Consider the following 12603-nt stretch of genomic DNA (forward strand, 5'->3'; position numbering starts at 1 on the left):
AGATCAACATCATTTAGATATTAAATGTTTAACAGTGGTTTAGGATGAAGTTAAAACTAAAAAGGTGGCATTTAAAACTACTTCAAACATTTTGATGATTTTAGCATTAATAACAGATGCAGATAAATCTGCTCTGCTCCATTTAAAAGGTTTTCCCTACCAACAGAACAGCACCTCTGCCCTGGGGAATTAGTGCATTAAAGACAGCAAACAATGGTTCAGTCAATGAACAAACTTTATTTTTGACATTGATAAAGGCACAGATCAGAGATCAACAGAGGGGAATGTATGCTTGATTAATATTCCTCTCCTTCATCATCATCTCCCATACTATCTGTTCCAACCTCCTCATAATCCTTCTCCAGAGCTGCCATGTCCTCTCTGGCCTCAGAGAACTCTCCCTCCTCCATACCCTCACCCACATACCAGTGAACAAAGGCACGCTTAGCGTACATCAGATCAAACTTGTGGTCAAGCCGAGCCCAGGCCTCTGCAATAGCAGTGGTGTTGCTCAGCATGCACACAGCCCTCTGCACCTTGGCCAGGTCTCCACCAGGAACCACAGTGGGAGGCTGGTAGTTGATGCCGACCTTGAAGCCAGTGGGACACCAGTCCACAAACTGGATGGAGCGCTTGGTCTTGATGGTGGCAATGGCTGCATTGACATCTTTGGGCACCACATCACCACGGAACAGCAGGCAGCAGGCCATGTATTTACCGTGGCGAGGGTCACATTTCACCATCTGATTGGCCGGCTCGAAGCAGGCGTTTGTGATCTCAGACACTGTTAACTGCTCATGGTACGCCTTCTCAGCAGAGATGACGGGGGCATAGGTGGCCAGAGGGAAGTGGATACGGGGATATGGCACCAAGTTGGTCTGGAACTCTGTCAGATCAACATTGAGGGCACCATCGAAACGAAGGGAAGCAGTGATGGACGACACAATCTGACTGATCAACCTGTTCAGGTTGGTGTAGGTAGGACGCTCGATGTCGAGGTTCCTACGGCAGATATCGTAGATGGCCTCGTTATCTACCATGAAGGCACAGTCAGAGTGCTCCAGGGTGGTGTGGGTGGTCAGGATGGAGTTGTAGGGCTCTACCACAGCTGTGGACACCTGGGGAGCTGGGTAGATGGAGAACTCCAGCTTGGACTTCTTGCCATAGTCCACAGACAGACGCTCCATCAGCAGGGAAGTGAAACCAGAGCCGGTGCCACCTCCGAAGCTGTGGAAAACCAGGAAACCCTGAAGACCAGTGCACTGGTCAGCCTGAGGACAGAGAGGGAGAGACCATGATCAAATATATGAGATACAATATTAAGATTCACTTTGATGTTTTGAGTCAAAATGAGGAAAATGAACTCTTCTTATTTAGTAACGCACCAGTTTGCGGATCCTGTCCAGCACCAGGTCAATGATCTCTTTGCCGATGGTGTAGTGTCCACGGGCGTAGTTGTTGGCAGCATCCTCCTTACCAGTGATCAGCTGCTCAGGGTGGAACAGCTGGCGGTATGTCCCAGTGCGCACCTCATCTGAAGAGACAACAAGAGACTCAGTCAGTTTCTGTGAACTATTTTCATACATTTTACTTTGCCTAAATTAATTTGCCTAAATTAAAATTTCAGGGAAAAGTGATGACGCTTACCGATGACAGTGGGCTCCAGGTCCACAAACACTGCTCTGGGGACGTGCTTTCCAGCTCCAGTCTCGCTGAAGAAGGTGTTGAACGAATCATCTCCTCCTCCAATGGTCTTATCACTGGGCATCTGTCCGTCCGGCTGGATCCCATGTTCCAGGCAGTAAAGCTCCCAGCAGGCATTGCCAATCTGGACACCGGCCTGACCAACGTGCACTGAGATACACTCACGCTGTGGAGGGGGGAAAAAAAAAAAAAAAAAGAAACTCTTATAATATGTGCATTTGTTTTGTAACAAATCTTAATGGGAAATTTTAAAAATAGGCTTAGTTGGCTGAAACATGGTTCTTTTTAACATTGTTCTTTATGCTGGAGGCTACTTGTCACATGCTGAGGACTGCTCTGGAGCTAATGCATGATCTGAGGAGGAGGGAAAAAAAAAAGGTTCCTTTGTAAAGAACCAGATATCAGAACATCGTGACTAAAGGTCACCTGACACATGTTGCACATTCATTTACCCTCTGAATAGAAAAGCCCTTCAGAGACAAAAATATCACAGAGTGGCTTTTTATTCTGACAGATAATGTGCTTAAGGAAGAAAAGCTTGTGCTGAGAACGAGAACTTTCCCATCAAAGTTCAAAGCAAACACAGCTGTAGTTAAACAAAAGTCGGCCTAAACAATGTACAACATGAAAGATTAAATATAAAAGCCCCATAAAGCTTTTAGTGAATAGGTCTTGTTTGAAAAGCATGTGGCTGCAGTTTCATAAAGGCCAGGCCCCATGAGTGGATTACTAAATGGGCCTACTGGGCTGGGGCCCTCTCCTACCCCCAACCCCACCCCAACCTTCAGGCCACTGGATTTGTGGTTCTGTATGATGTGACTGTTAATATTTCTTGTTTGAAAAGCGCAAAGCTCAGTTTAAAGACTCAAAACAACCACAAAGTCCAGGATCCTTTCAGTCTGGGGGGCCTTCTGTTGGACAGGGGAGGAGGGCCCTTTTACCTGTCTGTGCCCTGGGGCTCTTTTATTCATAACCCATCAATGCCTGGCCCTTCAAACAGGCGATAAAGCACAGGAATGTTTCAGGCTCAAAGCACTTTGACCTTCGCCAACTGGGTCAATGTGCGTTCAGGAAAAGCAGGAAACTGGCAGCCACGGCTGAACTTCATTTGGGCTGTGCCCTATCGAGTTACACTGAACTTGACCAACATTACAGTTAAAACAACTTGTTGAACATGAAGTTTGGTTAATCGTCCGCCATTTTAAGTTTTGTTTTGGATTAAAACTAAGATGTAGACAGCTGATGCTGCCTCTTTAATAGTTAGTTGAACTAGGCTGCCACGTTATAACACTGCGGAGCTTTGATTTTGCTTAAATCAACACACGATAAGTTACGAAAAAGTACATTTTCATACTCACCATGTTTGCTGAAGCTGTGAAGTTCTGAGAAATTCGGATTAAAAAAAAAGAGGAAGTGGTAAGCTAGCTCTTACAAATAGGCCTTTATGTGTCCTGTGTAAGAAGTAACTGCTGAGTATCAGCTGGGCGGGGTGTTTTATACTCTCTGACCCGGCGGAAAGAGAGCTGCTGAATCCGATTGGCTACAGGGTCGTGTGTGCCCGTTTCCTATTGGTTAAAGTGAAACAGTCATCGTCGTCTTTTGAAACGCCACGAGCTCCACAGGACAGTGAGGCGATCCAGCGTGGGTGTCAGAAATGATGCGTTCAAGGGTGTGGACAGAATAGGAAGAACCAAAAAAACAGCCCTTATTCCACACTACAAGTTCAGACCATTATTCTAGCACTAATGCTAACCTTGTAGCTTGTAGCCCCATCGGTGTTTTAACATACTTACTTGTACTTTACTTGAGAATTTCCATTTCATGACATACTTTACTCCACTAAATTCATTTAAGTAAATATTGTACTCCACCATAATTATAGTGGCATCACACTTTAAAGTGTTGTAGATGTAATTGTAAATAGATAAAGCTCCCATTTTTGCCAATCAATCTACATTCGATGACCAATAATGACAAAGTGAAAAGCAGAAACTGAAAACTGTAATTTATAAAGGCATTCAGACCTTTTCTTGAGTACTTTGTAGAAGCTCCTTTGGCAGCAATTACAGCTTTGAGTCTTCTCAGTTAAGCCTCTACAAGCTTTGCACACCTGGGTTTGTGCAGGTCACCCCATCCTTCCTGGAAGATCTTCATAAGCTCCGTCACATTGGATGAGAAGTGTCTGTGCACTGCCTCAGGTTTCCACACAGAGACCTGAGGACGGCAGATGTTCTGCGGGGTTTAAGTCTGGATTTTGGCAGGGCCACTGAAGGACAGTCCAGTGTTGCCTTAGCTTCAGGTGATTGTGCACTCATGTGCACTCTGGAGCAGGGTTTGGCTGCATTCATCTTTCCCTGAATTCTGACCAGTCTCCATGTCTGGTTATTTTGCTGCCAGTACTTGTGTGAAATCATGAATACAGGACTTTTACATGTGATGGAGCATGTTTACAATGTTTAATAGCTACGTTTACTTAAGTAAAAGCTCTCAATGCTCTTTTTCACCTCACCATTTTACTTGCAATCACAGCCTCTTCCTGGCACTTGAAGCTTTGAGGTGTCAACCTTTGTCTCACTTCCAACCTCTCCTGCCAGCAGAGGTCCCCATTTATTGAAATGTTGTTCCTTTTTTCCACTGCATTAGTTAGTAATCACTTTGATTAGAATAGTAGTAGTAGTAAAAAGATGAGTTTAATGATTTGTATTAAATAGGGATCCCTGTTATACACCTGTTGAGAGTGTATATTAAATCAGTTATAAAATATTCAGATTCTCAGCCTATCAGTAAATGTTGAATTTATGCAGCCACATCTCCAACATCTTCCCATTATCTCTGCAGGATACCTAACTACAAATTTTATCTTCCATACAGTACCTAAGTATCAGTATCCATTCACTGTGTAGTTATATCAGCTCTCATCTATGCAATTCCAATGAAACACATCATGACAATATACATTTACTAGACTACCTATTTGGAACGTACAAGCAGACACTATCATTTAAAGCTTTTAGTAGCAATTTTAGTTACTTGCTTTTATTTTGTCTTATCTACCTCTGACTATCCTCGTGTAGCTTTCTTAATTTGTGACTTGGCTGCTGAAAACTGCATTTACCCACTTGGATCAAACAAGGACTCTATTCAACCATAATCATTATGATCATATGAGTAGAACCAAAGTAAAACCCTTTGACGTGTCTTAAGCTCAAACCTCTTACATGTTGTCCTGATGTTCTTCCTCAAGTCAGTTGCGTAACAACTACCAACACAACAGCACCTCTGCCCTGTGGAATTAGTGCATTAAAGACAGCAAACAATGGTTCAGTCAATGAACAAACTTTATTTTTGACATTGATAAAGGCACAGATCAGAGATCAACAGAGGGGAATGTATGCTTGATTAATATTCTTCTCCTTCATCATTATCTCCCATACTATCTGTTCCAACCTCCTCATAATCCTTCTCCAGAGCTGCCATGTCCTCTCTGGCCTCAGAGAACTCTCCCTCCTCCATACCCTCACCCACATACCAGTGAACAAAGGCACGCTTAGCGTACATCAGATCAAACTTGTGGTCAAGCCGAGCCCAGGCCTCTGCAATAGCAGTGGTGTTGCTCAGCATGCACACAGCCCTCTGCACCTTGGCCAGGTCTCCACCAGGAACCACAGTGGGAGGCTGGTAGTTGATGCCAACCTTGAAACCAGTGGGGCACCAGTCCACAAACTGGATGGTGCGCTTGGTCTTGATGGTGGCAATGGCTGCATTGACATCTTTGGGCACCACATCACCACGGAACAGCAGGCAGCAGGCCATGTATTTACCGTGACGAGGGTCACATTTCACCATCTGATTGGCCGGCTCGAAGCAGGCGTTTGTGATCTCAGACACCGTTAACTGCTCATGGTACGCCTTCTCAGCAGAGATGACGGGGGCATAGGTGGCCAGAGGGAAGTGGATACGGGGATATGGCACCAAGTTGGTCTGGAACTCTGTCAGATCAACATTGAGGGCACCATCGAAACGAAGGGAAGCAGTGATGGACGACACAATCTGACTGATCAACCTGTTAAGGTTGGTGTAGGTAGGACGCTCGATGTCGAGGTTCCTACGGCAGATATCGTAGATGGCCTCGTTATCTACCATGAAGGCACAGTCAGAGTGCTCCAGGGTGGTGTGGGTGGTCAGGATGGAGTTGTAGGGCTCTACCACAGCTGTGGACACCTGGGGAGCTGGGTAGATGGAGAACTCCAGCTTGGACTTCTTGCCGTAGTCCACGGACAGACGCTCCATCAGCAGGGAAGTGAAACCAGAGCCGGTGCCACCTCCGAAGCTGCGGAAAACCAGGAAGCCCTGAAGACCAGTGCACTGGTCAGCCTGAGGACAGAGAGGGAGAGACACTAATTAAATATATGAGATACAGTTATTAAGATGCTTGGAATCCATGAGAACTGGGGCTGGGACCAATAAAATATAAAAAAAAAATATATATATATATATATAAAAATTATATATATATATATATGAACTGGGAGGTGACTCGTGGTGCATTACTGCCATCAGATGCAGATAAGCAACCACCTATTGAATATGATGATTTCTATATTCAAATTACATGAGACATTTTCTCTCCTATCTATAGGTGTAGGTGGCATACATAGACACCTGCAGATGTAAGTTATCTAATGTTTTGTAACCAGGATGCAGTGGCTATACATGCACTGATGTCACTTTCCTCACAATTTTTCCCCAAGCTTTCAGCCTTATTAAATTTAAAAAAAAAAGAAAAGAAAAGAAAGTTCTCTTGCTCTGAATTTGCTCACCAGTTTGCGGATCCTGTCCAGCACCAGGTCAATGATCTCTTTGCCGATGGTGTAGTGTCCACGGGCGTAGTTGTTGGCAGCATCCTCCTTACCAGTGATCAGCTGCTCAGGGTGAAATAGCTGGCGGTATGTCCCAGTGCGCACCTCATCTGGAGAAAGAGATAAAGCTAGAAATGACTTAAGCATTTGATTGAATCAAATCACTGAGAACTATGGTGCATTTAATGAGAGTTTACCAATGACAGCAGGCTCCAGGTCCACAAACACTGCCCTGGGGACGTGCTTTCCAGCTCCAGTCTCGCTGAAGAAGGTGTTGAAGGAATCATCTCCTCCTCCAGAGGATTTGTAACTTGGCATCTGTCCGTCCGGCTGGATCCCATGTTCCAGGCAGTAAAGCTCCCAGCAGGCATTGCCAATCTGGACACCGGCCTGACCAACGTGCACTGAGATACACTCACGCTGGAGGCAAACAAGGACATTTAACATTTAAGAAACTCAACCAGAGATTCTTATGTTTTAACCACACCTAATCAGATACTTTAGATTACTCAACACATGCTGAATATTTCTCAAAAGATAAAGTCCATAGGAAGAAAAAAAAATTGTAACGAATCTGATGCTAGCGACATCAAGACACATTTACCCTAACATTTGTGTGGGCGGGTTGCTTTAACTTTTGAACTATTAAGGCGGTTTCCACCTACGAAAGGCTGGGATGCAGGTGTTCTAAATACAACAGGAAGTTGTTGTGGCTTAGTCCGAGTATCAACACCATCAACAGCTGTAGCAGCAATTAAGGTAGGAAACCCTTGGCGTCCGACTACACTAATTTGTGTCAAAAAAACGGATTCAGCTCTGTCAAATCTGAACACAGACATATTATACATATTTATACGTTCAGAGAATATCACTGTCTGATGTCCACTGCAAATCAACGGCCATAAACCAGCTTAGAAATCACTGAAAAAAGACGCTCCTCGTGACTCCAGAATTCGCCTGGGAATCATAACGTTTTTAAGTTTTCTTCAGTATTTAAGTAATTCGGTGATTGTTGTCAGTACATGCAGCGGCACACAGCGGACAGGGAGTGGTAACAGAAAATTCGGCGTACTTAATTTTCCACAATGTAAACAAATACGGGGTTTAAAAAATGACAATGAAAACAAACTTCACCAAAAAAAAAACATTTAAGCTAGGTTAAACTTTTGGGCTAACATTAGCTAACACATGATCTTAGCTAATGCCAATGAGGGCTGTGCTTTCAACCTGGTTAAATAAAAAAGAAAACGTCCCACTGTTCCGTACTCACCATGTTTGTGTGGCTGTGTGAGGAGAAACAGACAAATTTAACTCTCACACTGGCGTTTTAATGACCCCCGTGTAAGAACTTGACACTGAATTCTATCCATTGGTGCTTTTTATACCCACTTTACCTGGCGAATCCGATTAGTAGAGGGTCACAAAAGCATCTTTCCTATTGGTTAAACTGAAACACGCGTCTTCGTTAAATACGACTTTTGACTTGTCATAAAAACACAGGTGTTGCTAATGACATTAAAGATGGCTCCATTTGATTCTAGAGTCCCAGTGAGCCATGACAGTGTGACGGTTTACCATCTCTTTGAAATACAACAGAGGAAAATACAGTGAAACCAAGATTATAAAAGCTGATTTTAAAAAAATTAAAAGGTCCGAGTAACCTGGATTGTTGTACTGCATATGGTGTCTACGCAGTTACCTGAGAGATTTCATAAGACTACTGAATATACTAGAGAGGTACTTGGCTTGTTAGTATCACTCACAGGCCTCCCAGGTACACGCCCAGGATGATAATACTTACTGATGGAAACAAGAAAGTTTGACTGGTGATTTAAATCACTGGAAATCACAACTTAAAAACTTTGTTCAGTCAGTGTGAAATATTTTAAACGGATATGGCCACAACCCTCGTTCTGACCTGGGTTTGACCCTTGTTCTCATCCAACACTACCACCAGGGGTCTCCATATAAATGGATAACTAAGTGGTTCTGTTTCAATTGTATTTCAGTCACTAAACTCAAACTGAAACTGTGTTTACAACTGTACATATTGTGAAGAGAAATTGGGAAAATCTGAGGTTAAACAGTAAAAATGATTCACCCCTCTCTTACTATGTCTAACCCAAAGAGGAGACTCATTCAGTGTTCATTTAAGAGCTTTGAACTGCAAATGTCCCACATTTTGTTCATTTGAGTGACACTGATGCATTAACTAAAAGAAATTTTGAATGATTTATGTTTTTGATGTCTTGTATTCGCACAGTTTTAAGGCTTTGTTGCTGTTCAAAGGATCAGACATGTAATCTAATGTCTCAAGCTTCTTTATGAAATGTGCAAAAATATTTAACCTGTCTTTATATCAGTGTTTCTGTCACATGTTGAGTTATCCTGATTTTCTTTACAGGTTCAGTTCACAGATAATTCACTGGGTTTAGGATCAACTAAACAAAGTTCATAACTGAGTGAAGCAGTTTATATCTGGTGAAGGAAGTTACAGCTCAAATATCCTTACTGTAGATTTAACTATGACACTCATTTCAAATATTTGAAAGCATGATGTAAACACTGTGGGTATTATGGGTATGTATGTGATAATGCATGTTTATTGGTGCACAGTGTTTTCCACAATTTCCTGATCTGATAACATCAGACTCAGGAAACTGACCGATCACTCCTGACTTATGGTTATTTTTCATTCTTAAACAAAATATATTTAAAATTAAAAACAACACAGACAACGTCACGTGTTAGAGGAAATTTATTTAGAACAGAGCCAAACTGACTTTGGATTTTGCAGTCTGAATAAAGGTGAATGCATTATTGATAGACAAACATTTCATTTTGGAATGCCCTTAAGAACAAATTTAAACAACCGTTTCCTGATTCACTAGTGCTTTATGTCCCTCTTAATGCTACTCTCTCACCCTCCAAAGAGTAAACTCCTTCCTACTTCCAAGATACAGCCTGGTTATGCCTCCTCTGGCCTTCATATCACAGGAACTTCACATCCAAACTTGACATTTTTGTTCTGAACTGCCAAATTAATAGACAAACATTTCTTTTTGGAATGTATTTAAGAATGATTTGAATCAGTTATTGACTATTTAGTGCCTCATGTCCCTTTTAATACTCCTCTCCTTCCTCCTCTCCCTCACCCTCAATGGAGTCGACTCCGACCTCCTCATAATCCTTCTCCAGAGCTGCCATGTCCTCTCTGGCCTCAGAGAACTCTCCCTCCTCCATACCCTCACCTACGTACCAGTGAACAAAGGCACGCTTAGCGTACATCAGATCAAACTTGTGGTCAAGCCGAGCCCAGGCCTCTGCAATAGCAGTGGTGTTGCTCAGCATGCACACAGCCCTCTGCACCTTGGCCAGGTCTCCACCAGGAACCACAGTGGGAGGCTGGTAGTTGATGCCAACCTTGAAGCCAGTGGGACACCAGTCCACAAACTGGATGGTGCGCTTGGTCTTGATGGTGGCAATGGCTGCATTGACATCTTTGGGCACCACATCACCACGGTACAACAGGCAGCAGGCCATGTATTTACCGTGGCGAGGGTCACATTTCACCATCTGATTGGCCGGCTCGAAGCAGGCGTTTGTGATCTCAGACACTGAGAGCTGCTCATGGTACGCCTTCTCAGCAGAGATGACGGGGGCATAGGTGGCCAGAGGGAAGTGGATACGGGGATATGGCACCAAGTTGGTCTGGAACTCTGTCAGATCAACATTGAGGGCACCATCGAAACGAAGGGAAGCAGTGATGGACGACACAATCTGACCAATTAGCCTGTTCAGGTTGGTGTAGGTAGGACGCTCGATGTCGAGGTTCCTACGGCAGATATCGTAGATGGCCTCGTTATCTACCATGAAGGCACAGTCAGAGTGCTCCAGGGTGGTGTGGGTGGTCAGGATGGAGTTGTAGGGCTCCACCACAGCGGTGGACACCTGGGGAGCTGGGTAGATGGAGAACTCCAGCTTGGACTTCTTGCCATAGTCCACAGACAGACGCTCCATCAGCAGAGAGGTGAAACCAGAGCCAGTGCCACCTCCGAAGCTGTGGAAAACCAGGAAACCCTGAAGACCAGTGCACTGGTCAGCCTGAGGACAGAGAGGGAGAGACAGTCATCAAATATAGGAGATACAATATTAAGATTCACTTTGATGTTTTGAGTCAAAATGAGGAAAATGAACTCCTCTTATTTAGTAACGCACCAGTTTGCGGATCCTGTCCAGCACCAGGTCAATGATCTCTTTGCCGATGGTGTAGTGTCCACGGGCGTAGTTGTTGGCAGCATCCTCCTTACCAGTGATCAGCTGCTCAGGGTGGAACAGCTGGCGGTATGTCCCAGTGCGCACCTCATCTGAAGAGACAGAGTCAGTCAGAAATGACTTAAATGTTTTATTTAATAAAATCAAAGAGCAGCTATGGTATCTATACTTAATGAGAGTTTACCGATGACAGTGGGCTCCAGGTCCACAAACACTGCCCTGGGGACGTGCTTTCCAGCTCCAGTCTCACTGAAGAAGGTGTTGAAGGAATCGTCTCCTCCTCCAATGGTCTTGTCACTGGGCATCTGTCCGTCCGGCTGGATCCCATGTTCCAGGCAGTAAAGCTCCCAGCAGGCATTGCCAATCTGGACACCGGCCTGACCAACGTGGATGGAGATACACTCACGCTATGGAAAGAGAAAACAAGTGAGGTTATCCACCTGTATCTATTCTTTTTTTTTTTTTAAATCTTGCATTCATTCTGGAAAGGAAAAAAAAATTATCACAAAAAGCATGAGATAACATCATTCCACTTTGATAATTATAAAATTTTAAAAATTTAAATTCTCTTTTCTTAGTTATTAAATAAGAGTCTCCTAAAAGCCTACCTTTCCAAATAAATTGCATTAATTTTGTGGAGGAACATACAGATGTTTGTATTTTATTGGAAATGGAAATCTCATTTGATTAGTAACCAATCAATGACTGTCTGGTTAACGGTCGAACGGTCTCCTCGCAGCCTCAACTTTTGATTGGCGCACTGCGTTGCTATGCGACAGTGGTAATGGATGACGTTGGTTGGAATTCGTGTGAAAACGTAAACTACTGAACGTAAACTACTCCGGCATATTGTAAAGAAAGTTTAATCTGCTGATAGAAAAACATAAAATAACAGCCAAGTTAAAACAGAGGACACTGCTCTGTGTTGGCCCAGCATCAGCGCTGTAGCTATCAGGGGACAACTCAGCAGTGTCCATTACTGGCATGCATTTTTAATGCCTTGCGCCATGCTGACAGAGCACTTTCATCCATTTTCCCTGCGGATAGAGTTTCTCTGGGTGTGGGCCACTGGAAGCTAGTGCCGCTTATGCGCATCCTCCCTGCCGGCACACTGAATTAACGTTGACGGGGCAGAGCTGTCACGAGAAGTGATGACTGGGGCTTAGTCATTATCGGGGGAGAGAATAAAATACCGCAGAGTCTGTGGTTGGACCGAAGCCTACATTATTCATTCTGTCCACAGCCCCGCAATCCGCTGAAGACCTCTTTTGTTCAGTCTGCCCGCCACGTACCCATCCAAAGCGCGCCAGATCATCTCCCCACACTAACCCTCGGGTAATAACCGCATTTCTCGGCAACATTTACTTGTTTAAGACCCATTTGTTGAAGTAATGAGACATTTAATGATACCTCGACCTCTTAATCCCACTTTTCCGTTCATGTTAACGCTCCCTCCCGTCCTCCTCATACCCACAGGTCACATCCCAAAAGAGTAGAAACAACATGATACTGCAAAAATGTCTATTTATCAAAGTTTCGAAAAAAGTTCTTACCATTTTTGTTGTGTTTTGTCGCGCTAGAAGGGTTGCAGAAGCTCCTCGACAGGGAGTCTTACAATTCGACAGTTATGGGGTCGATGTAAGAGATAATGGCGCACATGAGGATGGACAGTGGTATATATGCAAGTGCAGCCCCGGCGCCGGCGGCTGCTTTGCTGCTATTGGTCAATTCCCTGTCAGTCTGACGCTACGAAGCAGTCCGCGAC

General features: G+C 44.0%; 1 protein-coding gene across 5 annotated transcripts; it reads right to left on the minus strand.

Annotated features, from left to right (window-relative positions):
• Nucleotides 1-217: 217 nt before the first annotated feature.
• LOC121197890 (tubulin alpha-1A chain) lies at nucleotides 218-12548 on the minus strand. Of its 5 annotated transcripts, none has more exons than XM_041061661.1 (5): nucleotides 12392-12548; nucleotides 11023-11245; nucleotides 10782-10930; nucleotides 9741-10667; nucleotides 218-344 (listed from the first exon to the last, which is right to left on the minus strand). In XM_041061661.1, exons 1-5 carry the CDS (start codon nucleotides 12392-12394, stop codon nucleotides 297-299), a joined length of 1350 nt encoding a protein of 449 aa, XP_040917595.1. In that variant the 5' UTR covers nucleotides 12395-12548; the 3' UTR covers nucleotides 218-296. The 5 variants fall into 5 exon arrangements, with proteins under 5 accessions (XP_040917595.1, XP_040917587.1, XP_040917611.1 ...); XM_041061669.1 differs by lacking the exon at nucleotides 218-344 and adding an exon at nucleotides 5089-5151; XM_041061653.1 differs by lacking the exons at nucleotides 9741-10667; nucleotides 10782-10930; nucleotides 11023-11245; nucleotides 12392-12548 and adding exons at nucleotides 1386-1534; nucleotides 1648-1870; nucleotides 3063-3203 and having other exon boundaries at nucleotides 218-1271.
• Between the last annotated feature and the right edge of the window lie 55 nt (nucleotides 12549-12603).

This window comes from Toxotes jaculatrix, chromosome 2 (genome assembly GCF_017976425.1).
Source record: "Toxotes jaculatrix isolate fToxJac2 chromosome 2, fToxJac2.pri, whole genome shotgun sequence".
In the NCBI taxonomy this organism is placed as follows: Eukaryota; Metazoa; Chordata; class Actinopteri; family Toxotidae; genus Toxotes; species Toxotes jaculatrix.

What these genes read in the sequence shown, in the direction of transcription:
- LOC121197890 (XM_041061644.1), bottom strand. An exon ending in CCTGGAGCCCACTGTCATCG is followed by an intron (nt 10,931 to 11,022) that starts GTAAACTCTCAT and finishes CTGTCTCTTCAG; the next exon opens with ATGAGGTGCGCACTGGGACA. An exon ending in TGGACAGGATCCGCAAACTG is followed by an intron (nt 10,668 to 10,781) that starts GTGCGTTACTAA and finishes CTCTGTCCTCAG; the next exon opens with GCTGACCAGTGCACTGGTCT.